The sequence below is a fragment of the Salmo salar genome, chromosome ssa13 (genome assembly GCF_905237065.1).
Source record: "Salmo salar chromosome ssa13, Ssal_v3.1, whole genome shotgun sequence".
NCBI lineage: Eukaryota > Metazoa > Chordata > Actinopteri > Salmoniformes > Salmonidae > Salmo > Salmo salar.
In genome coordinates, this window is record NC_059454.1 from 72,350,961 (window position 1) to 72,376,691 (window position 25,731).

The 25,731-nt window shown below is 42.1% G+C and overlaps 1 protein-coding gene across 6 annotated transcripts in view; it reads left to right on the plus strand.

Moving 5' to 3' along the window:
• The first annotated feature begins 1,414 nt into the window (after positions 1-1,414).
• The window catches only part of LOC100194713 (ubiquitin carboxyl-terminal hydrolase 28), a 30,114-nt gene continuing 5,797 nt past the window's right edge, over positions 1,415-25,731 (plus strand). Inside the window, exons 1-18 of one of the 6 annotated variants that reach the window (XM_014137346.2) lie at positions 1,415-1,644; positions 8,547-8,661; positions 8,813-8,894; positions 9,274-9,436; positions 11,311-11,397; positions 11,783-11,941; positions 12,049-12,119; positions 12,357-12,433; positions 12,704-12,852; positions 14,323-14,450; positions 17,686-17,781; positions 18,126-18,311; positions 18,703-18,926; positions 19,467-19,537; positions 19,824-20,052; positions 21,624-21,938; positions 22,232-22,395; positions 24,064-24,357. In XM_014137346.2, coding sequence (XP_013992821.2) covers positions 1,624-1,644; positions 8,547-8,661; positions 8,813-8,894; positions 9,274-9,436; positions 11,311-11,397; positions 11,783-11,941; positions 12,049-12,119; positions 12,357-12,433; positions 12,704-12,852; positions 14,323-14,450; positions 17,686-17,781; positions 18,126-18,311; positions 18,703-18,926; positions 19,467-19,537; positions 19,824-20,052; positions 21,624-21,938; positions 22,232-22,395; positions 24,064-24,357 — 2,631 coding nt within the window. In that variant the 5' untranslated portion in view covers positions 1,415-1,623. The remainder of the gene's footprint in view (positions 1,645-8,546; positions 8,662-8,812; positions 8,895-9,273; positions 9,437-11,310; positions 11,398-11,782; positions 11,942-12,048; positions 12,120-12,356; positions 12,434-12,703; positions 12,853-14,322; positions 14,451-17,685; positions 17,782-18,125; positions 18,312-18,702; positions 18,927-19,466; positions 19,538-19,823; positions 20,053-21,623; positions 21,939-22,231; positions 22,396-24,063; positions 24,358-25,731) is intronic. The other 5 variants (XM_014137347.2, XM_014137349.2, XM_014137348.2 and 2 more) reach the window with 5 other exon arrangements.

Below are 25,731 nucleotides of genomic sequence, written 5' to 3' on the forward strand. Positions count from 1 at the left end.
CGGTATTAATCTATTCTCAAAATGATTATTGTGTCAAAAATGTTCATTTAAGACCGTTAGCGCATTGAATTATGTTTACAGACATTGTGACATGTCTCCACTACTAAGAATGAAAAACATGTATATTAAACATAATGAAGAAAGATATAAAATAAAAAATATTTTTCCATCCATGCATTAATTCTTGATTTATCTATCTCACATGATAAATAATTGTCTGTTTCAGATTGGGTTGCAAAATTCCAGTAACTTTCCCCAAATTCCCAGGTTTTCCAGAAATCCCAGTTGGAATATTCCTGGAATCAGAAAGGAATAAACAGGAAATCCAGGAATCCTCCAGCCAGGATTTCTGGGAATTTTGAGGAAATTATCAGAATTTTGCAACCCTAGTTTCAGAGTTGGTTAAAACCCTGAGATTCAAATGGATGGACTGCCTGTGATCATATAATTGGATTTACAGGATAGGAAGATCAAAGAACGGTTCCATTGAGTCATACATTTGCAATAAAATAAATATCATTATAATAAAACACAAACATTAGAGTAAAGATTTAAGCTAAAAATGTATTTGAAAACCGTTACTAGGCCCACTGTCTCATTAACATGTCAATCATCTTTAAATGTAAAGTTACTTGTTTCATGTAGACAATGCTTAATAGCACTGACTGGTAAACTGGTCTTTAATGTTTTGTATTTAATTCAAATTTATGGATATTTAATCCAAAACTGATTGTAGAAGAGGAAAACTGTGTGAGTAAAACTTACCTGAGCTTAGTAGAAGCCAAAGAATAGATATCATGTTGAGCAACCAGTTGCAGATCCCCAATCAGTTTTATACACTTAAATCTCCCCTTCAAAATGTTATAATGGCAGATGATCTTCAAAGTAATTTTCCTTTCTTTCTGTTTCTTTTCGTTCTGAAATGTATTCTGGATAGTTTAAGATGTCTCTTCTTTACTCGCTTTCAACAGTAAATGGACCTGTGTGGGAAAGTTTGAGTGGCATCTGTATTGATTTTCTATTAACATGGTAAGATGATACTTTTTTAAAGGAGTGAGGCAGACCCACTCCTTTGCTATTGAGGCAGTGCAGAGGTGAAATATGGCTGTAGATGGCTAGTTACATAACTGCTGATTGATTTACTAAAGTAGAGTTTGTAGAATGTTATGTCCCTTGTCGACTGAGGTGAATGAAGCAACAGCAGCCAAGGTGATGATGTCTGGGGTCATTTTTGCTTATTTTTTTTCTCTTCTCCAAATAGCATTTTTGAGTTTTTAAATTGAGTAGAAATGCAGTAAATGAGCTTGGAAGAACCCCCTCCCCTTGCCTATACAGTAGGTGCACATATTTCAAAACAGTTTGGGCTAACGTTTATTTATCCTTGTAATGATGAATCAATAATTTGCCTAAATTGTTATTTGTCCATTGCCGTAACCGCGCGCACTCACGTTGGTTGCGCGCGTCCGTTTTTTGGACAGGCGAATGCCCTCTTCTCAGCTCTGCTTGGGTGTGGCTGTTTGAGAGATGGACTTTTTTTCATCCGAAGTGGGACTGTAGGCATTTGTGGGAAATAAACAAGAAATTCGGCCTTTTCTGCCATGAGAGTTGAACAACAGAGTGAACATGGGGAAAACAACGAATTCGGTGAGCACGAAGTAACGGAGTGGAATGAAAATGCAGCAAGTGACATTTCAAAAACTTCAACCTTGCATGAGATCGTTAACAACTAACCAAAAGAGATACATCCTACATTTTCTGTGTGGATAGCCACTAAATAATATCACGACACGACCTTATTCCTTTGTGAAACAGTGAATGACACATTTGTTTCAATCTATCTCAAGTGTGGGAGATTCTATTTGTTTCTTAACTGTTGTCACAAAGTATTCTGTCTGACCTACAAATATGTTTGAAATGGCGTCTCGTTCAACGTATCACAACAACCAGGTGGAAACATAGTTATGTTATTGTCATAAATCTTAGCAAAAACTGTAATTAGTTAAAGGTAATCTGTCAAAAGCACTAACAACATGCATAGCCTACCCATAGTTTTGGAATATACCTGTATCCTACTAGCGGACTAAACTCCGTTCCATGGTGAAGAAAGTTTATGATGAACTTAACCATGGAGCGGAGTTTAGTCCGCTAGTGTCCTACAAACTGGACAAAACGCCATCAGCTTCAACTCATTATGTTTCATCTTAAACAATTCCCATTTGTTGAGTTTCACACTAATTTGTTCACAGTATCTATTGGTTATTTATTCTATTTTGTAACAGTGGAATGCAAGGCCAGGCAAATTACACATTACGTTTCACACAGTACAAAGTACCAGATAAGATTTATGGCATTTGGGATAGAGTTTTAGTGAGTTGGTCCACTATTTGGCTAGTAATTAATCAACCTGTCTCAAGCCCATTTATAGCCCCCATTTATAGCTTGACATAACAGTTTTTTCCCCACAATTAATGTCCTATCTACAGTAATCTGGGTCAGGGTTCAAGTGGCTTTTTGTGTATGTCAGAAAAACATCCACTGCCTTTGTCACTTAAACCCTGGTAGCATTGTAAATGGAATGATAAACAGAGGCACTAGCTATCATGTGAGGGCCCAAAATAGAGGCTAACCAAGACCACAGCTCTCCATATATGTCTGCCACACTTTTACCCTGACATTTCCACCTGCTGCTATTGGGGGGCTTTATATAGCATCATGCCTCTCAGCTGGCACACACACACACACACACACACACACACACACACACACACACACACACACACACACATATATATATATATATATATATATATATATATATATATATATATATATATATATATTATAACTGTTTAGCCACTACTGTTCTGGTGTATCACTTCAAAACCTCAGCTATGGCTGGTTAAGGATACTTTAAGTTATATTGTATTAGGTATAAATGGGTCATGACTCCTGTACACTATGAATGAGTGATGTTGAATATATTTACCAGGCTGCGGACTTACGTGAGACTTATCTGATCTTGCAAACTGGCAAACAATGGGCATAGCTTCGGGGCAATGTTTTAGTTGGTTCCATCCCATTCATGTAGTACCATTGTAATTGTTTTGGGCAATGTTTCCCCCAACTGATCCTTGTGACCCTCAGCCATCACACATATTTGATCTAATCCACTAGCACACCTGATTCAACTAGAAAATTAATCAGGTGTTTTCGTGTTGGAATAGATCAAATATGTGCAGGGCCAGGACCGGTTTGAGAAACATTGGGTTAGAGTACCCACGTGGTGGAATATATAGCCTCACATAGACTCCTATTTACTTCCGGCGACACTACTCCAGTTAAAAATTGAAATATGGACTAGAAATGAAATCCGCACAAATCATATTTCTTTGTTCCCTCGACCTGGCCCTGCCCATATGGAAAATAATCATACAAATCAAATAAAAATCTTGTATGGCCGAAGAGCATTATTTGTACAAAATCTAATAAGTAATCTAATAAGATTGTATGTGTTTTCTTATATGTCAATGGTGTATTTGTCTATGTGACTTATATGCCTTAAATTACATACACAGTTGAATACATGATTATGGTGAATTTCCTACGAAGATATGGTATGATATATGTAGAACGCCGCAGCCCGTCTGGTGTTCAACCATCCCAAGTTCTCTCACGTCACCCCGCTCCTCCACACTCCACTGGCTTCCAGTTGAAGCTCGCATCTGCTACAAGACCATGGTGCTTGCCTACGGCGCTGTGAGGGGAACGGCACCTCCGTACCTTCAGGCTCTGATCAGTCCCTACACCCAAACAAGGGCACTGCGTTCATCCACCTCTGGCCTGCTGGCCCTCCTACCTCTGCGGAAGCACAGTTCCCGCTCAGTCCAGTCAAAACTGTTCGCTGCTCTGGCACCCCAATGGTGGAACAAGCTCCCTCACGACGCCAGGACAGCGGAGTCAGTCACCACCTTCCGTAGACACCTGAAACCCCACCTCTTTAAGGAATACATGGGATAGGATAAAGTAATCCTTCTACCCCCCCCCAAAATAAATATATAGATGTACTATTGTAAAGTGGTTGTTCTACTGGATATCATAAGGTGAATGCACCAATTTGTAAGTCGCTCTGGATAAGAGCGTCTGCTAAATGATGTAAATGTAATGTGAGACAAAATATCTGAATTACGAGTCATCTATGAGTATTATAAGAAAGTGTATAATCTGAGAATGTAACCTCTCCAAAAGAAATGCCTTCCTTATAGGTTTCACATAGTTTTTTTATTTGGTGACAATTACTATAAGAAAAATACATAGATTTGAATTTAAAGGCATGTGTTTCCATGGTTAATGATGGGCAGCACCTACTACTGGACAGTTGATTTATCCACAGCAGGGGTCTCCAACAGTTGGATTGTGAGCTAGCCCGCCTGTGAGTAGCCCGCCAAACAATTCTGAAAGTGCATGTCTTTTTCACGTTCCACCACAAACTGTCATAAACAAATCATACAAGTATCAGATACTTCAAGCTCCCATACTGTTAGAGTATGTGAGTGGAGTGGACCAGTCGGAAATCTCACTCATCGCTCATGGAGCGGTCTTTGCGCATCGCTCAACATCCTTTCCCCTGCTTGGCAAAAAATCAGTCAGACCTCACAGGGAAAAGAGCTGCTCCTCCAAATTCCCTCCATTCATTGTTTGTTTAAAAAGATAATTTAACAAACACCCCATCTACTTTTGTGACTATGTACCATTTGGTTTTGATGTAGGCTATCATAAGAAGCTTCAACATTTCAACATGACGTAGGCTATTTAACAAGGACCTAGCTGATGAAATGCAGTGGTTGTTATAAAAATAAAAAATAAATTTGCTTTTTCTCTGAATGTTTGATCACATACTTTTGACTTACATTTTACAGTTGGTAGACAACTTTAGCACTGTTACAAAGTCTTTAGTTAACAATATCCTGTATAGAAATCAACACGTCTCCGGTGCTGCTGCATGGGCTCATTCTTTGTCTTGCTATCAATTACACAGGCTGTGTGACCTATTTCTCGACGCGTATCAATACGTCTGCACTTTAGTGGTGGGGTGGGCTAAATAAATACAACAGAATATGCCTAATTAAAAAGGAAATGAAAATGGTGGGCAGAGCATGCCCAAAGCTTGTGACTGAGTGGCAAAGAAGCGAAATTGGACTGAAGGCCAACGGGTCAAAAAATAATTTTCACCTGCTCCTCATTCCACTCCAGCTCCACTCCGCTCACATTCTCTGCATACCATCCCATCAAATCCACATTGACATTATCCCACCCGTAATATCCGCAATTGGCTTAAAAAGCCAAAGGTAACATTATCTACCAATTCATTTCCAGCAATATTGCCCCTGTATGTCTGTGTGGTGCATGCGTTTGTGTATCATTCTCTTCCTGGAGCCAGTTAGCGATCATGATAACTATCTTCTGGGTTGATAGAAAGACTTTACCCAAAACCTGTTTGAGACAATCAGTTGTGTTGTGACAAAGTAGGGATGGTATACAGAAAATAACCCTATTTGGTAAAAGACCAAGTCCATATTATGTCAAGAACAGATCAAATAAGCAAAGAGAATCGACAGTCCATCATTACTTTAAGACATGAAGGTCAGTCAATATGGAACATTTTAAGAACTTTAAAAGTTTCTTCAAGTGCCGTCGCAAAAACCATCAAGCGCTATGATGAAACTGGCTCTCATGAGGACCGCCACAGGAAAGGAAGACCCAGAGTTACCTCTGCTGCAGAGGATAAGTTCATTAGAGTTATGAGCCTCATAAATTGCAGCCCAAATTAAACCTTCACAGAGTTAAAGTTACAGACACATCTCAACATCAACTGTTCATAGGAGACTGTGTGAATCAGGCCTTCATGGTCAGATTGCTGAAAAGAAACCACTACTAAAGGCCACCAATAAGAAGAGACTTGCTTGGGCCAAGAAACACGAGCAATGTACATTAGACCGGTGGAAATCTGTCCTTTTGTCTGATGTGTCCAAATTTGAGATTTATGGTTCAAACCGCCGTGTCTTTGTGAGACGCAGAGTAGGTGAATGGATGATCTCCGCATTTGTAGTTCCCACCGTGAAGCATGGAGGTGTAATGGTGTGGGGGTGCTTTGCTGGTGACATTGTCTGTGATTTATTTAGAATTCAAGGCACTCTTAACCAGCATGGCTACTACAGCATTCTGAAGCGATATGCCATCCCATCTGGTTTGCGCTTAGTGGGGCAATCATTTGTTTTTCAACAGGACAATGACCCAACACACCTCTGGGCTATTTGACCAAGAAGGAGAGTGATAGAGTGCTGCATCAGATGACCTGGCCTCTACAATCACCTGACCTCAACTCAATTGAGATGGTTTGGGATGAGTTGGACCGCAGAGTGAAGGAAAAGCAGCCAACAAGTGCTCATCATATGTGGGAACTTCTTCAAGACTGTTGGAAGAGCATTCCAGGTGAAGCTGGTTAAGATAATGCCAAGAGTGTGCAAAGCTGTCAAGGAAAAAGGTGGCCACTTTGAAGAATCTAAAATACATTTGGATTTGTTTAACACTTTTTTGGTTACTACATGATACCATATGTGTTATTTCATAGTTCTGATGTCTTCACTATTATTCTACAATGTAGAAAAGAGTAAAACTAAAGAAAAACCCTTGAATAAGTAGGTGTGTCCAAACTTTTGACCGGTACTGTATACAGTGCATTTGGAAAGTATTCAGACCCCTTGACTTTTTCCACATTTTGTTACGTTACAGCCTTATACTAAAACGTATTCAATTGCTTTTTTTTCTCATCAATTTACACACAATATCTCAATGACAAAGCAAAAAATGTTGTTTTTTTTGTAAATGTACATATAAAAATATATCACATTTACGTAAGTTTTCAGATCCTTTGCTCTGTACTTTGTTGAAGCACCTTTGGCAGCGGTTACAGCCTCGAGTCTTCTTGGGTATGACGTTACAAGGTTGGCACACCTGTATTTGGGGAGTTTCTCATATTCTTCGCTGCAGATCCTCTCAAGCTCTGTCAGGTTGGATGGGGAGCGTCACTGCACAGCTATTTTCAGGTCTCTCCAGAGATGTTAGATCGGGTTCAAGTCCGGGCTCTGGCTGGGCCACTCAAGGACATTCAGAGACTTGTCCCGAAGGCACTCCTGCATTGTCTTGGCTGTGTGCTTAGGGTCGTTGTCCTGTTGGAAGGTGAAGCTTCACCCCAGTCTGAGGTCCTGAGCGCTCTGGAGAAGGTTTTCATCAAGGATCTCTCTCTACTTTTCTCCGTTCATCTTTCCCTCTATCCTGACTAGTCTCCCAGTCCCTGCCGCTACCACCACCATGCTTCACCGTAGGGACGGTGCCAGGTTTCCTCCATCCCTTTTGATTTAAAAATAACTTTCCATACATGTTTGCCCATGTAAGAAGTAGTCCGAAAGTGACTTTTTGGACCTGAATGCCAATACAAGGTGCTCAAAGTTGACCCATTTTGCATACCATACCATGATACATCCATGTCTTCGTCACTGGAAAAGATAGTTGTTTGTTATCATTTAAAAGCTTATGAACAGGGTTGTCAAACTATTTGATAATTTCTTGCCTTAAACGTCAATTATCTAAAAACGCTTTTTTGTGTTGTGCCCTCCATCAGTTGAAACACGTGCTCTTGAATACACTTTTTGTTTACCGTATGTTTGACACCCCTGAATTAGTGTCTAAGATGACAACTCTGAGATGTCATGCTTACACCATTAGTCAATGAGTATGAACCACTATGATGACACCAAATGTGTTTGATGGATCGCGGGAAAAGAGCATGAATAGACTTTTGTAGGCTACAGTCCAAGCTATGTCTTCCAAAAGATTATCCAACTTGAATAAATGCTTGGAGGTAAGGAGGACAGCAGTGGTGTAGTCTACGGTGATACGGATATCACTTATTATATCACTTATTATCGCCTTCCCTGTGGCTCAGTTGGTAGAGCATGGTGTTTGCAACGCCAGCATGGTGTTTGCAACGCCAGGGTTGTGGGTTTGATTCCCACGGGGGGCCAGTACAAAAAATGCATGAAATGAAATGTATGCATTCACTACTGTAAGTCGCTCTGGATAAGAGCGTCTGCTAAATGACTCAAATGTAAATGTAAATGTAACTAGTTGAAGGGAAAACCTGCATATTGTACATATGAGCTATGAAGATTTCAGGTCTTTATTGCAAATGAGTTCTCAGTGACTTACCTGCTTAAATGGTCAAATAAAGTGCATTGTCCCAGACATCTTTATCAGCTGGCTCCCTCACCAGGCTTATGACTCTTTCGATAACCTATTTCACTCTGTCCCCATTGGAACAGACCCTTTAGAAGGACTCAGTAACGTAGAGGTGAAACTTAAGGTGTCGGTTTATCTCTGCTTTAGCAGCTATGTCTTTGGTCAGAGTTATCAGAAACAGACTGGCACAAGGCCAGGGTAGAGCTATAGTTCTTGGAAAGGTCCCATTGTAATGTCCACTCTGATACCAGGTCAGCCAGGGGGACATCAGCCATGCTGTTGGACTGCTGACCACACAGCCTCCAGAGGAGGGCCAGGGGACTGAGGAAACCGCAGACACAGAAGCCAACAGGGAGACTCAGAAAAGTAGGCCGGAAGTTGGGAAGGAAAGGAGAAAAATGCTGAGGGTCTGGTGATAAACAAAGAAGAGTATTTGTTTCCCAATGCAAACTGATATTTGATGTTTAATACATAAAATCTATGCTTTGTGTTGTGACTCATTCTAAAATGTCCTCAGGGACTCCACCTAAAGATGACCTTCAGACAGCCATCGAGCTCAGCTTGCAAGAATCCCAGTCAGAGGAGATCGAGCTCAACAGGTATAGTAGTGGTATTGTAGTCCAGTACCTCGCCATCGCCCCTTAGCTTGCTGTTTTCTTGCTGAACAAAGTCACCAATTAAGTCATCTCTCAATTAAAAAGTGATAACATCTGAAGTGAACACAGTGGTATGAGCAATAAATAACGTAAACGAAAAAGGATGACAGTGAAATACCAGGGTCCTGTTCATAGGGGCACGCAACAGGAAACGTTTCGCAACGGAAAACAAAAATGAGCATTTCTTATTGGACAAGTACATGTACTCCCTCCCCATTTGAGTCCGTTTTCTTCCATTTGGTGTCCATTGAACACAACCCAGGTGTAACTCAATCAGACCATTGCCTACAGTTGATGAGTGACATGTTTTGGTGTGTACCAGGGCACTGGACGCCAGCGTGGAGGACAGGGCTGCACGAGTGAAGAGGAAGTGCTGCGAGGCCCAGGGAGCGAGCTGCAGCCCTGCAGACTGGATCCGCCAGGATGAGTGGCCTGTGGGCATCCACAACATGGGCAACACCTGCTGGTTCAGTGCCGTCATACAGGTGAGATAACACACACAGTATACACAAAAAGTTATTTAGAGATTCTGCTCTGGAGCTTGCACTGCAAAATATAAACAAAATATATGCACAGTAAAAGAGAATTGTGCCAGTGAGATGAGAACCCCAATATGAACAGGATAAAAAGTTTAGTGGAAAATTCTGGGTTTGTGCTGTGGATCTTATTGCTGTGTCATTTAGGCCCACCTGTTATATTTAGGACCACTCTCTCTCTCTCTCTTTCGGTCTGTCTCTCACACACCTGTTTTTGTCTCTTATGAGCTTCTTCCCTTGGCTGTTAACAAGCATTTGCATTATGTAAAGGTTATATGGTTATCAAGTTTGGAACTTTGGGGAGTTGGTAATTGCAAACCTTCATTTGAAGCCTCTGGAGACAATTACCAAGGTTGATATCGTACAGTAAAGGTTGTATTTGAATTTTGTGTTGGTCTGCAGAATCCCTTGGACTCCTCTGGTCTCTGTAATACGACCTTGACTTTCTACACCACCTCCTAAGTGTGGTGGCCAAGTGTACAACTTCTCTCTGTTTTCTGAAACCTTTCAAGACTTTTCGTGTGACTTGGTTCAAAACATTACAACTAGGAGAGAAGGCCCCTAACACGTTTGTTTGTGTCCAATTCGCTGAACGATGTCGACTTCTGTCAAGAGATATTACCTGACTTCTCCCCCTGCTCTCTCAACTGAAACCAAACATTTCAGAACATTTATTTTCAACCAGTTGCCACACAATCAAGCCATATTGTGCTAATTGAGTTATCGGTAATACCAGGAGGATGGGGAAAGATGAGGTGCGGTGGTGGGGTTTTTACTTTCCTAACGCAAAAGCTTCTTGCTGCTCTAATACTATTAAGTGTCCATTCCAGACTGAATTTAGCTGGGCCTATCAGGTGGCCCCGCTGAAATTCAAGCCTTCATTGATATTGATAGACTGCAAGGGTAATTAAATAGTGCAGTGTTGTGATGACAGAGCAGGCGATGAACTCTGTAGCCTGGACTGAAATTAGTTTATATCGGTAGATTAGGCCGAATGGGAACGCTCATTTGTCTTAATTTCATTCAGATATGGGTCACATCGAAAAAAGCACTAAAAACCCAGAGGAAATATCATCAGGCGATAGGAATATCATCAGGCGATAGGAATATCATCAGGCGATAGGAATATCATCAGGCGATAGGAAGGCATGCACACATTTTGAGTGGCTGAGAAGTTGTTTGAAATAGCTGCATTCTAAATCCAACCTCTTCTTTAGCAAACCCTGATGACATTTTCTGCTGATTGTGCTTGTTTACGCTTTTCTTACGCTTTTCTTTGACTATTTTCATCACAATTTGCTCATAGAAAGTTTGATTGAGACTCACTAAATGACCTCATGTGGCTGTGTACTCATATTTCTGTGGTATCTGGTGTGGTACGCTTTCCAGTCAGATTGTGATAAGCTGTAATTGGGTTTCTGGGAAACGAGAAAGTTGAGAAGACACATAGGCATAATGCGATCAAAAACTCTGGAATATTGTTGTCGCTTCGAAACTGCACATAAGGCTCCATTATTTTCTATTGTATATGTTACACAGAGTTAAGACTCAGCAATAAAACATACTACAGCTCGCCAGCATCAATGAAGCATCATGTCACTAATTTGTATAAATAGAAAACAATCACATTGATTTGTCTTGTTATTAGAGGAAAATCACCAATCACGCAATAAAGTTATATTATTCTCAGTGGCATTTTCTTTTGCTTGCTTAACTGTGACTCTTGTGTGTTAAAACCTCCTTAAATATCCTCGACAGTTACATTTTACAAATGAAAAGACGGTGTTAAGGAAAGGTGACCAATCTCATCTTTGTTATTTCAGTCCCTGTTCCACCTGCCCGTGTTCCGCAAATTGGTACTGAACTACTGCCTGTCAGAGCGAATCCTGGAGAAGTGTAAGAGCCACTCGGTGAGTGTCCAATGGAGGGCCAGGAGCCCTGAGGAATAGAGTAGGGAACCTTTGGATCCCAGAGACTGAAGAGTCAGCGGAAGGCTGGCTGGTGTTAGAGGAAACTAGACTAGAGGGTTATAGAGTGTGCATAAAGATGACGTGTAACACTCTATACTAACTTTCTTGAATAAGCATTAACAAACCATTTATAAACAGTGTACATGTTATAAGCAAATGTTATCCAAATGTATATACATTTTGAAGAGTTTATATTTGCACATGAAAGTTGGGCTGAACAAGCCCTTTGCATATAGAGATATTGTTGAAAACTGTAAAGTGTTGTGCAGGTTTTCCATGGCAGCTCTGTGAAGTGAGAGAAGCCTAACATATACTGTGTTCTCAGGACAAGAGGAACATAGCCTTCATGCAGGAGCTGCGCTGTCTCTTTGCTCTCATGGTGGGCTCCACTCGCAGGTTTGTGGACCCGTCTGCTGCCGTCGAGCTTTTGAGAGAGGCTTTCAGATCCACGGAGGCCCAACAGGTACACACTGAGGCCCAACAGGTACATGCACGCGCACACACAAACTTGTGTCACTGCGTACACACACACACACACACTTGGGTCATTGCCAGGACTTTACAACTACTGTGTATACGTGTTCATTCTAGGATGTGAGTGAGTTCACCCACAAACTCCTTGACTGGCTTGAAGATGCCTTTCAGCTGGCTGCCAATGGAAAGTAAGTCAAGGATTTGATCCCTAACAGGCAGCGCTGTACAAGAGCACTTAAAGTACATCTTGTCATAGCTAACTAAGATGCCATAGCTACAGTATTTTGTTGTTGTTGTAGTTGGTTCAACTAGTGTATGTGACATTGACATTCCATAAAATCCTGTACCAGTATTATCTCTGTATTGAAGTACAGTACATCAGATATTGAGTTGCTTGAGGTATGAACGTGACATCTTATCTTCAGCAGCCTGGAAGATAAAAAAGAAAATCCAATGGTTCAGCTTTTCTATGGGACGTTTGTAGCAGAGAGAACACATGAGGGTAAGTATAGAATGGACATTTTAATTTTTGTTATACATACTATGGGGCCTCAAGTATTTCCTGATCACATGAGCTGATCAGGAAAAACTCAAGTTATTAGGCTATGACTCTTTTCACTATCAATGGCTATGACTTTTGTCATAACCTGATGTAGCCTTTAACTAGGCCCCAGAGATTTTCCTGAGGTCCCATCGTGAAGAAAAACTCCTGACCCTTCTTATGCCATCAGTATTTTTTCTGTCAATTCACATTGATGTTTGACCATGTTAGGCAAGACCTTATCCAACATCGAGCAGTTTGGCCAGTACCCCTTACAAGTGAACGGTTTCAACAACTTGGAGGAATGTCTGGAAGGTGCCATGGTAGAAGGGGAGATTGAAGCCCTCCATCCGGATCAAACCATTTCATCTGGCAGCAAGGTGAGCATACCAAATTCCTAGCTTTATGTTTAATTTGAATGTTGTTGTGAATGTTAAGCCAAATCTAAATGTTAATGTAATATACACTACCGTTCAAAAGTTTGGGGTCACTTAGAAATGTCCTTGTTCTTGAAAGAAAAGAAAAACATTTTGCCCATTTAAAATAACATCAAATTGATCATAAATACACTGTAGACATTGTTAATGTTGTAAATGACTATTGTAGCTGGAAACAGCTGATATTTTTTATGGAATATCTACATAAACTTAGAGGCCCATTATCAGCAGCCATCACTCCTGTGTTCCAATGGCACGTTGTGTTAGCTAATCCAAGTTTATCATTTTAAAAGGCTAATTGATCATTAGAAAATTATTTTGCAATTATGTTAGCACAGCTGAAAACTGTTGTTTTGATTAAAGAAGCAATACTATTGGCCTTCTTTAGACTATTTGAGTATCTGGAGCATCAGCATTTGTGGGTTCGATTACAGGCTCAAAATGGCCAGTCTATTCTTGTTCTGAGAAATGAAGACTATTCCGTGCGAGAAATTGCCAAGAAACAACGCTGTGTACTACTCCCTTCATAGAACAGCGCAAACTGGCTCTAACAGAATAGAAAGATGAGTGGGAGGCCCCAGTGCACAAATTAGCAAGAGGACAAGTACATTAGAGTGCCTAGTTTGAGAAACAAACACCTCACAAGTCCTCAACTGGCAGCTTCATTAAATAGTACCCGCAAAACACCAGTCTCAATGTCAACAGTGAAGAGGCGACTCCGGGATGCTGGCCTTCTAGGCAGAGTTGCAAAGAAAAAGCCATATCTCAGACTGGCCAATGAAAAGAAAAGAAAATATTAAGATGTGCAAAATAACACAGTCACTCGACAGAGGAACTCTGCCTAGAAGGCCAGCATCCCGGAGTCGCATGGAATAGCTTTCATTTCTCAGATCAAGAATAGACTGATGAGTTTCAGAAGAAAGTCTTTGTTTCTGGCCATTTTGAGCCTGTAATCAAACCCACAAATGCTGATGCTCCAGATACTTCACTAGTCTAAAGGCCAGTTTTATTGCTTCCTTAATCAGCACAACAATTTTCAGCTGTGCAAACATAATTGCAAAAGGGTTTTCTAGTGATCAATTAACCTTTTTAAATAATACTCTTGGATTAGCTAACACAACGTGCCATTGGAACACAGGAGTGATGGTTGCTGATAATGGGCCTCTGTACGCCTATGTACATATTCCATAAAAAATCTGCCGTTTCCAGCTACAATAGTCATTTACAACTTTAACAATGTCTACACTGTATTTCTTACCAATTTGATGTGATTTTAATGGGAAAAAAATGATTTTCTTTCAAAAACAAAGACATTTCTAAGTGACCACAAACTTTTGAACGGTAGTGAAAATATACATAGAAATGTACAGTATATGGGAATATTCATGTGGATGGGAATTCTCTCTGTTCCAGAGATGGTTCTCAAAGTTACCACCAGTGTTGACCTTTGAACTGTCCAGGTTTGAGTTCAACCAGTCGTTAGGACGCCCAGAGAAGATTCACAAGAAACTGGAGTTCCCACAAATAATTTATATGGACAGGTGAGCTGCTTGATATTCATTTGTGAAAAAGCTAAAACTGTGTACACTACCGGTCAAAGGTTTTACAACATCTCACAAAGATACTGCGGTTTGAACCAAAAATCTCCAATTTGGACTCCAGACCAAAGGACATATTTCCACCGGTCTAATGTCCATTGCTCATATTTCTTATTGGTGTCCTTTAGTAGTGGTTTCTTTGCAGCAATTCGACCATGGAGGCATGATTCACGCAGTGTCCTCTGAACAGTGGATTTTGAGATGTCTGTTACTTGAACTCTGAAGCATTTATTTGGGCTGCAATTTCTGAGGCTGGTAACTCTAATGAACTTATCCTCTGCGGCAGAGGTAACTCTGGGTCTTCCATTCCTGTGGTGGTCCTCATGAGAGCCAGTTTCATCATAGCGCTTGATGGTTTTTGCGACTGCACTTGAAGAAACTTTCAAAGTTCTTGACATTTTCCGTATTGACTGACCTTCATGTCTTAAAGTAATGATGGACTTTCGTTTCTCTTTGCTTATTTGAGGTGTTCTTGCCATAATATGAACTTGGTATTTTTCCAAAAAGGGCTATCTTCTGTATATCACCCCTACCTTGTCACAACACAGGCTCAAACCATTGTAGATTGGCTCATACGCATTAAGAAGGAAAGAAATTACACAAATTCACTTTTAACAAGGCACACCTCTTAGTTGAAATGCATTCCAGGTGACTACCTCATGAAGCTGGTTGAGAGAATGCCAAGAGTGTACAAAGCGATCATCAAGGCAAAGGATGGCTACATATTGAAAATATATTTTGATTTGTTTAACTCTTTTTTTTTTTTAGTACATGATTCCATATGTGTTATTTCATAGTTTTGATGTCTTCACTATTATTCTACAATGTAGAAAATAGTAAATATAAAGAAAAACCCTTGAATGAGTAGGTGTTCTAAAACGTTTGACTGGTAGTGTATATGTGTTATTATATGTCTCTAAACATATATATTCATATGAAGAGTTTATTTCCAAAACGCTACGGTATGTGATATACTGTATGTGGTTGTTTCACCTAGCTATCTGAAGATGAATGCACTATCTGTAAGTCACTCTGAAGAAGAGCATCTGCTAAATGACTAAAATGTCAGTGTTTTACACACAGATCTCATATTACTGTATTGATTATTTTATTTGTTTTATTATTGATGTCACGTGTCATTTATACAGTTCTTTATTTTTTTTAAGTAGTTATTTGTTACATTTGACTGTGTAAAACCTAGCAGTACTACTTTATTTTTCTGAGAGTGGGGCGAATATACAGTGAGGGGAAAAAAGTATTTGATCCCCTGCTGATTTTGTACATTTGCCCACTGACAAAGAAATGATCGGTCTATAATTTTAATGGTAGGTTTATTTGAACAGTGACAGACAGAATAACAACAAAAAAATTCAGAAGAACGAATGTCAAAAATGTTATAAAATGATTTGCATTTTAATGAGGGAAATAAGTATTTGACCCCTCTGCAAAACATGACTTAGTACTTGGTGGCAAAACCCTTGTTGGCAATCACAGAGGTCAGACGTTTCTTGTAGTTGGCCACCAGGTTTGCACACATCTCAGGAGGTATTTTGTCCCACTCCTCTTTGCAGATCTTCTCCAAGTCATTAAGGTTTCGAGGCTGATGTTTGGCAACTCGAACCTTCAGCTCCCTCCACAGATTTTCTATTGGATTAAGGACCTTAATGTGCTTCTTCTTGAGCCACTCCTTTGTTGCCTTGGCCGTGTGTTTTGGATCATTGTCATGCCTGGAATACCCATCCACGACCCATTTTCAATGCCCTGGCTGAGGGAAGGAGGTTCTCACCCAAGATTTGACGGTACATGGCCCCGTCCATCGTCCCTTTGATGCGGTGAAGTTGTCCTGTCCCCTTAGCAGAAAAACACCCCCGAAGCATAATGTTTCCACCTCCATGTTTGACGGTGGGGGTGATGTTCTTGGGGTCATAGGCAGCATTCCTCCTTCTCCAAACACGGCGAGTTGAGTTGATGCCAAAGAGCTCCATTTCGGTCTCATCTGACCACAACACTTTCATCCAGTTGTCCTCTGAATCATTCAGATGTTCATTGGCAAACTTCAGACGGGCATGTATATGTGCTTTCTTGAGCAGGGGGACCTTGCGTGCGCTGCAGTATTTCAGTCCTTCACGGCGTAGTGTGTTACCAATTGTTTTCTTGGTGACTATGGTCCCAGCTGCCTTGAGGTCATTGACAAGATCCTCCCGTGTAGTTCTGGGCTGATTCCTCACCGTTCTCATGATCATTGCAACTCCACGAGGTGAGATCTTGCATGGAGTCCCAGGCCGAGGGAGATTGACAGTTCTTTTGTGTTTCTTCCATTTGCGAATAATCGCACCAACTGTTGTCACCTCCTCACCAAGCTGCTTGGCGATGGTCTTATAGCCCATTCCAGCCTTGTGTAGGTCTACAATCTTGTCCTTGACATCCTTGGGGAGCTCTTTGGTCTTGGCCATGGTGGAGAGTTTGGAATCTGATTGATTGATTGATTGATTGATTGCTTCAGTGGACAAGTGTCTTTTATACAGGTAACAAGCTGAGATTAGGATCACTCCCTTTAAGAGTGTGCTACTAATCTCAGTTTGTTACCTGTATAAAAGACACCTGGGAGCCATAAATCTTTCTGATTGAGAGGGGGTCAAATACTTATTTCCCACATTAAAATGCAAATCAATTTTTAACATTTTTGACATGCATTTTTCTGGATTTTTTGGTTGTTCTGTCTCTCACTGTTCAAATAAACCTACCATTAACATTTTAGACTGATCATTTCTTTGTCAGTGGGCAAACGCACAAAATCAGCAGGGGATCAAATACTTTTTTCCCTCACTGTATAGCGTTTTGCAAAAAAAACATGATTATATGTTTCTCTGAAATTAAACCATCAAGTGATTAGATTTAAACAAATACATAACTGTCATTGAACAACCTCATGCCATGATTAGATAGTCAAAAAACACACCAATCTCTTTCATAAATCATTTAAATAAATGCTCATTTACCATAGTTTCTGAAAATGGAAATATAGCGTTTTGGATAGAAACTCTTCAGTATATATTGAGTATCAGCGTGCATTTACAGTAGACTGAGTATTGTATTGCATTGTAATGATGATACTGTAATTGGGGAATCAGAGTCAAATAAACTCTTGTGGTAAACTAAGTTTACTGTATGCAAACAGATACCTTCACAAGAACAATGAGCAGACCCACAACAGGAGAGGAGAGGTGAAGCAACTGAAGGAGCATCTCACAGTCCTGCAGCAGAAACTGGAATGGTGAGTTTATTGAGTTAACTGTTTGTAAAGCAGTGTGACACATCAGGTACATGCCAATACACATTTTGGAGGACAACTGTGCTCTTTTAGCTAATCATGTTTTATTGAAGAATTCACTGATGACTGCACCAGGATGGATACCTCCAAATGTGTCCACTGAGAGTGAATAAATCATGAGTTAGTAGAAAAAGTAACGTACACACAGTGTTTCTCTAATATGAGTGTTTTGATTCACGTAGGAAATGTCCTGCTCGTGAATCATGACTGACATGTATTTTTTTTTATGAAATCTGTTTGTCACTAATTTACCATGAGTTCAACCTTTTGTCTCCTTCTGTTTCCAGCTACAGAAACTATGGCTCCGGGCCGACAAACTATCCCCTGGCAGACATGTTACAGTACATGTTGGAGTTCGCCTGCACTAAGCCCACCAGTGTGTCCCCTGCTGAAGACGCGAGGCTGGCTGCATCTTCCCCCACTCCGCCCAGCAGCAACCCCCAGCACACAGACGCCAACCCTGACGATACCAGGCAAGGACCTCTGGGACAACTGTCTCAATTGTCAAGGCTATGTGTGCATGTAGAAGTTTCCAGTGCTTACTCGATATCTAGTCCTGTCACGACTTACCGGTACTCCTTATTAGTCAATGTGACTGCAGTGCCAACACTTTGTGATGTGTTCCTACCTAGAGTGTCAATGTGAAGTCAGTCAATTCAGGGGATAATTGAAAATCAATGAATACATTTCAAACTCCTAGTAAAAAATGATGAAATATTAAAATGATTTCAGATATGAGATTTACCAAATCACCCCTGTAATGTTTTACCTGCTTGCCTACGTATAGTACATCACCCACTCTCTCTTCACTGTATGCCAACCCCATTTGTTGACATCTTGCCTTTCCTCTGTGGGTCTCCTCAGTCAGTGTCATGAGCCAGGAGACGCAGGCCCGTCCGACAGCTCCACCTGTCAGCAGAAGCCCTCCTCGAGCCAGAGGACGCCCATCTACAAGCCCTTCACCCAGTGCAGACCCCCCATGGACGCCCCACCTCACCCCGCCCCCCACAGTGTGACGGAGGAGGAGCTGCGCTTCGTCAAGACCTGCCTGCAACGCTGGAGGACAGAGATGGAGAACAACATGAACGGTACGGTCACCTACACCTGGATTCACTAATGATAACCTCTCTGCAATTGGGTTCAAGTTGAAATGTTTCGTTGTCTATTACAGCCACTCTCGGTAAGATTTGCATAGCACCGGCAAAGTGTGAACAATGGATCTTCTACATCCTATGACATTTTCACATGCAAATAGCACGTCATTTCTGTGATGGCTCTGTGGTGATTGCGAGATTCTCTTCCATGAGAGCATGTTTACCTGTTTAAACATGATTTGATGCTATATGTGGTAATACTCATTTACTGTACATATCTAGTGATAACTCTTCATTTGGATGTGTGTCATGAGCAGACAGCCTACCCTAGCTGTCAGTCAGTTATCCCAGAGTGTCTACTCTAGTGTGTGTGTGTGTGTGTGTGTGTGTGTGTGTGTGTGTGTGTGTGTGTGTGTGTGTGTGTGTGTGTGTGTGTGTGTGTGTGTGTGTGTGTGTGTGTGTGTGTGTGTGTGTGTGTCTGGCCCGGCCCCAGGTGCACTGCATTGATCTGTGTGTCTGTGTCTCGGTGCTCAGAGCTAAAGGCCAGCATCGACAGGGTCAGCCAAGCGCTGGAGGGCATGTACTCGGATAACAGCCTGTGTCAGGTAAGATCCCATCTATCTGACAGTCCATGTCAGGTTAAAGCATGTGATACACTAATATAACTTTGTTAGATTGAACATGTGTCACAAGCATTGCATAATGATTCATCTCGGAACCCAGAACCAAATCTTGTCAGGTACTCGATTTGGCATTATGTTACCGCTCTGTCACAAGAGACTATAATGATTAACGGTTTGTGCTAAAACTTTACTTTTCTAGTCCTAATCTCTTGTTTGATGTGTGCACATGCCAATACAGAAAGTTTCTCTTGTTTTGATGTGTGTGAAGGTGCCGTACAGGCTTCACGCTGTCCTCGTCCACGAGGGCCAAGCCTCGGCCGGCCACTACTGGGCCTATATCTACGACCACAGCAACCAGTGCTGGATGAAGTACAACGACGTCATCGTCAGCGAGTCCTCCTGGGAGGAGCTGGTCAAGGACTCGTACGGAGGCATGACCAACGCCAGCGCCTATTGTCTCATGTATATCGACGACAGGCTGCCTCACCTAATTGCAGGTACCTGTATCCCTCCTCCCCATTCTCCTTAGAAACGAGTTATGTTTGCAAGGTGAACATTTTTATGTACAGTATATTGTGAAGTGAGCACTCAGTCCATTTGACCTGAAGAAAATCCGTGTTGGATCGAAACGTTGTCAATAAAGGTGGTAATTGGGAGCATATTCAGTGTGCAGGCTTTTCTGTTCTCTTCAAGTATCCCTCCTTAGGCCAGCACCTTCATTTTTGAAGGATGTGTGTAAGACCACAAACTGAACTAGCGATGTATGCCAAGGGGACCAAAAACATGAAGCCAGTCATGCTCAGCTAAATGACTTTGGACTGAAATGTCGGAAATGTTTGTGTGTCAACATGTGCAAGTCGACATGTCACAGTGCTGTTTATATACAGTGCCTTCAGACCCCTTGACTTTTTCCACATTTTGTTACAGCCTTATTCTAAAATTGATTAAATAAAATCTTCAGCAATCTACACACAATACCCTAGCGAAAACAGGTTTAGAAATGTTTGCAAATGTATTAAAAGTAAAAAACAGATGTAGAGTGGCCAGAAGGAAGCCACTCCTCAGTAAAAGCCACCTAAAGAATCTCAGACGATGAGAAACAAGATTCTCTGGTCTGATGAAATTAAGATTGAACTCTTTGGCCTGAATGCCAAGTGTCACGTCTGGAGGAAACCTGGCACCATCCCTACGGTGAAGCATGGTGGTGGCAGTATCATGCTGTATGGATGTTTTTCGGCGGCAGGGACTGGGAGTCAGGATCGAGGCAAAGATGAACAGAGCAAAGTACAGAGAGAAATCTTGATGAAAACCTGTTCAGGACCACAGACTGGGGTGAAGGTTCACCTTCCAACAGGACAACGACCCAAAGCACACAGCCAAGACAATGCAGGAGTGGCTTCGGGACAAGTCTCTGAATGTCCTTGAGTGGCCCAGCCAGAGCCTGGACTTGAACCCGATCAAACATCTCTGGAGAGACCTGAAAATAGCTGTGCAGCAATGCTCCCCATCCAACCTGACAGAGCTTGAGAGGATCTGCAGAGAAGAATGTGTAACTCCCCAAATACAGGTGTGCCAACCTTGTAACGTCATACCCAAGAAGACTCGAGGCTGTAACCGCTGCCAAAGGTGCTTCAACAAAGTACAGAGCAAAGGGTCTGAATACTTATGTAAATGTGATCTTGTTTTTATATACATTTACAAAAATGCTTTGTCGTTATGGGGTGTTGTGTTTAGATTTATGAGGATTTTTTATTTTTTTATTATCAATTTTAGAATAAGGCTGTAATGTAACAAAATTTGGAAAAAGTCCAGGGGTCTGAATACTTTCTGAATGCCCTGTATATCTGGCCACACCTATACTGTATACCTGCTATATCTGTGCACACTGTAACTGTTGCTCAGGATGTATACATAAATACATTCATGAATATCCAATTCATAGCCTGAACAGGTGTTTTTTAGTGTGTTTTGCTTGTCTTTTCAGGGTATGCTGCTTAGTTTATGTTACTATTGAATGTGATCAGTTAGCTCATTGTGATGTTTATATTTATGATATTTCTGTCCACAGAAGACACAGATGATGAGACGGGCCAGGTCATGCAGGGCATGGACTCTTTGCCACCCATCCTCGGGCACTACGTGCGCGAGGACAACCGCTGGTTCCAGCAAGAGCTCAGGGAGTGGGAAGAGCAGTTTTACCAGCCGCCACAGCAGGAGCCGGCCGCTCCCACAGCTGCCTCCACCTCCACTCGTGTTCCCAGTAAAGAAAAAGACGAGCCAGCAGAACCAGTCCCCAAACCTGGACCTGCCCGGGAACCCACTGGGGAGCAGGGACAGGAACCAGAGGCAGAGTCGGCTGTTGAACCGGCAGTGGATTCTGAAGGTCAGTCTGGACATCAATTTATATGGCAGGGTTACGCGATAATGGTCTTTGAGGGTGGCGGTGTTTGTTGGTTTTTGTCCTTGTCTTTTAGTCAGATACTGAATGATATGGTCACCACGTTTGGCCAAGGCCTATTGTCCCTGTCTGTCTACCGATGGGGACTAATCAATTTCCCTCTTCATAAAATGTAGCAAATGTATTCAATTCAGTTGTTCAATTAAGCACTAGCAAATATTTCAGATCTGTTCTGACTATTGTTGCCTGTTCCATTCATGGTCCTTGTCCTGTTTCAGAGCCTGTCCCAACAAGCCAGCCCCAGTCCCCGGTCCCTGTGTCCCTGGAGAACGCTGGCAGCAGCCCAGAGGAGAGCGACCACCAGTCTGTCACTGTCACGCCAGAGCCCTGCCAACATACCAGCGAGGACAAGGAGGGCCAGCAACACCGTCAAGTGGGCAGGGTGAAAAGAGGGGTCTGGGATTGTCATCTGAGCACCCATTGAATATCGGTCACATACTCTATCTAGGGCCATGTACACATATAGACCTTGGCCTATATCTCTTACTAACCTGTTGCATAGTGATAGCTTCTGCTACTGGATGTTTTGGGAGCGAGTCATGACATTAGGGCGACCCACGGGTTAGGTTTTATATTAAGAACATATAAGTAAAGAGGAGGAGTGTGTTCTTCTCAGAGTTGTTGTTTATCTTTTAGACAGCGGCTATGTGTAGTCCAAAGGCACTACACTCCGGCACTCTCGTCTGAGTTTTAAGTCTTTAGTCTTTTGTGAGATTGTACTTGTGAGCTTCATTTTTGTTTCAGTATGCCATTTTCATGCTAGATGTGTTGTGACTAAACAGCTACTGTAGTTAGTATACCCCAATATCTTCCAACTGTTTGGCCAAAGTCCCTTTCCCCACATCCCACCCCCTCCCTGGAGGCGATACAGCCTTAGCAGTCAGTCACTGGACACCCTCCCCCGTTCATCTCAGCAGCATTCCACACAGTTGGTTTACCACTGGGGGTTCACACTGTCAGGAGGACGCAGGAGCTGTGGCCAGTCTTTAAGTAGAACAGGAGCTTTTTATTCCTCTTACTGTACTTTACGGTCAGTTGGAGAGAGTTCTGGCTTATTCCAACGACAAGGGAAAGGGGGATACCTAGTCAGTTGTACAACTGAATGCATTCAACTGAAATCTGTCTTCCGCATTTAACCCAACCTCTGAATCAGAGAGGTGCTGGGGGGCTGCCAAAATCGACATCCACGTCTTTGGCGCCCGGGGAACAGTGGGTTATTTGCCTTGCTCGGGCAGAACGACAGATTTTTACCTTTACCGAGATTCGATCCAGCAACCTTTCGGTTACTGGCCAAACGCTCTAACCACTAGGCCACCTGCCGCCAAGCCGTAGGTTGGTTGACTGCTTGGACCAATGCTCTTTTTCAGGCCTGTGAAATGGTATGAGAATGCTTGTGTGAATGTTGTCAACATTGCGTAACAGCAGAATTTTGTGAATGTGTATGAAACAGAATGGGTGTATTCCCTGTTGACAAGGATCCATCGTGATATTGCGGTTGCTCTTTGTCGTCTAATTTTTGGTAGAACGTTGTCCAAGTAGTATCTGAATGTTCTGTCTAGATTTTACCCGCCTTATGTTAAATATAACTGTAACCCGCTTGGCGTGTTTCACATTCCATTGCTTGCTGGACAGACTACCTGCCTGTGCAAACGGCAAACTTATTCATAAATGGTGTACATGCGACCTCTAGTGGTCAATGTATATAGTCCTTGAATGAATCCCAATGTAGTGAAGTGCTTTTGGCTTTGTTTATGGTCATTCCATTATTTTAATAATCCAACTATGTTAATGCATAGTAAATGTACATTTTACGACTCAGTTTATCAATCAAAAGGGGATCCAGTCAGAAAAATCATTCTATTTTATTTAAATTATATATGCTGCAATTAAGCTTTTTATTGTGTAACATAATAATTTCTGTTTGGGAGAGGTGACACCTTTTTTATTATTAGACAAGTACCAGACAAGTATGCATGTTAGGTCTCTATATGCCTTAGCATTAACCAGCTAACTTGATCTATCTAACTTAATGTCAACTTCATATGCCCAGCAGCTCCCCCCACCACAGTCTCCCAGCCCTGCAGCAGAGATGAATGGCCAGGCCCAGACTGCAGCTGTGACCCCTGACCCCTCCACTGAGACCGACAGCGAGCCTGAGGTCAGAGAGGCAGGGGCGGAAGCTGCAGAAGCGCCCGACACCCAGGCAGACGGCGAGGATGGTCAGGACGCCCCGCCGGCGACCAGACGCCGGCAGCAGCAACCAGAGAACGTGGTGTCGGAGGTGGAGATCCCCAACGTGGGCAGGATCCTGGTGCAGGCTGACAATGACGGCTACAATGAAGAGGTAGAGAGTTGCCCCATACGTAATTTAAATAAATACACTGCCTTCAGATAGTATTCAGACCCCTTGACTTTTCCACATTCGCCTTGTCAATCTACACACTATACCTCATAATGAAAAGCAAAAACAGTTCAACTTTTTTTTAATGTTAAATTTACATAAGTATTCAGACCTTTTACATAGTACTTTGTTGAAACACCTTTGGTAATGATTACAGCATCAAGTCTTCTTGGGTATGACGCTACAAGCTTGGCACACCTGTATTTGGGGAGTTTCTCCCATTCTCCTCTGCAGATCCTCTCATACTCTGTCAGATTGGATGGGGAGCGTCGCTGCACAGCTGTTTTCAGGTCTCTCCATAGATGTTCGATCGGGTTCAAGTCCGGGCTCTGGCTGGGCCACTCAAGGACATTCAGAGACTTGTCCCGAAGCTACTCCTGCGTTGTCTTGGCTGTGTGCTTAGGGTCGTTGTCCTGTTGGAAGGTGAACCTTCTCCCCAGTCTGAGGTTGTGAGCACTCTGGAGCAGGTTTTCATCAAGGATCTCTGTACTTTGCTCTGTTCATCTTTGCCTCGATCCTGACTAGTCTCCCAGTCCCTGCAGCTGAAAAACCTCCCCACAGCATGATACTGCCACCACCATGCTTCACCGTAGGGATGGTGCCAGGTTTCCTCCAGATGTGACACTTGGCATTCAGGCCAAAGAGTTCAATCTTGGTTTCATCAGACCAGAGAATCTTGTTTCTCATCGTCTGACAGTCTTTAGGTGACTTTTGGCAAACTCCAAGCGGGCTGCCATGTGCCTTTTACTGAGGAGTGGCTTCCATCTGGCCGCTCTACCATAACGGCCTGATTGGTGGAGTGCTGCAAAGATGGTTGTCCTTCTGGACAACCATAAAGGCCCTTCTCCCCTGTCTGCTCAGTTTGGCCAGGCAGCCAGCTCTAGGAAGAGTCTTGGTGGTTCCAAACTTCTTCCATTTGAGAATGATGGAGGCCACTTTGTTCTTGGGGACCTTCAAAGCTGCAGAAATATTTTGTTGCCCTTCACCAGATCTATGCCTCCACACAATCCTGTCTCGGAGCTCTACGGACAATTTCTTCGACCTCATGGCTTGGTTTTTGCTCTGACATGCACTGTCAACTGTGGGACCTTATATAGACAGGTGTGTTCCTTTCCAAATCATGTCCAATGAATTAAATTTACCACAGGTGGACTCTAATCAAATTGTAGAAACATCTCAAGGATGATCAATGGAAACAGGATGCACCTGAGCTAAATTTCGAGTATCATAGCAAAGGGTCTGAATACTTATTTAAATAATGTATTTGTTTTTTATATTTATGACATTTTAAAAAAATATATAAAAACCTGTTTTCAC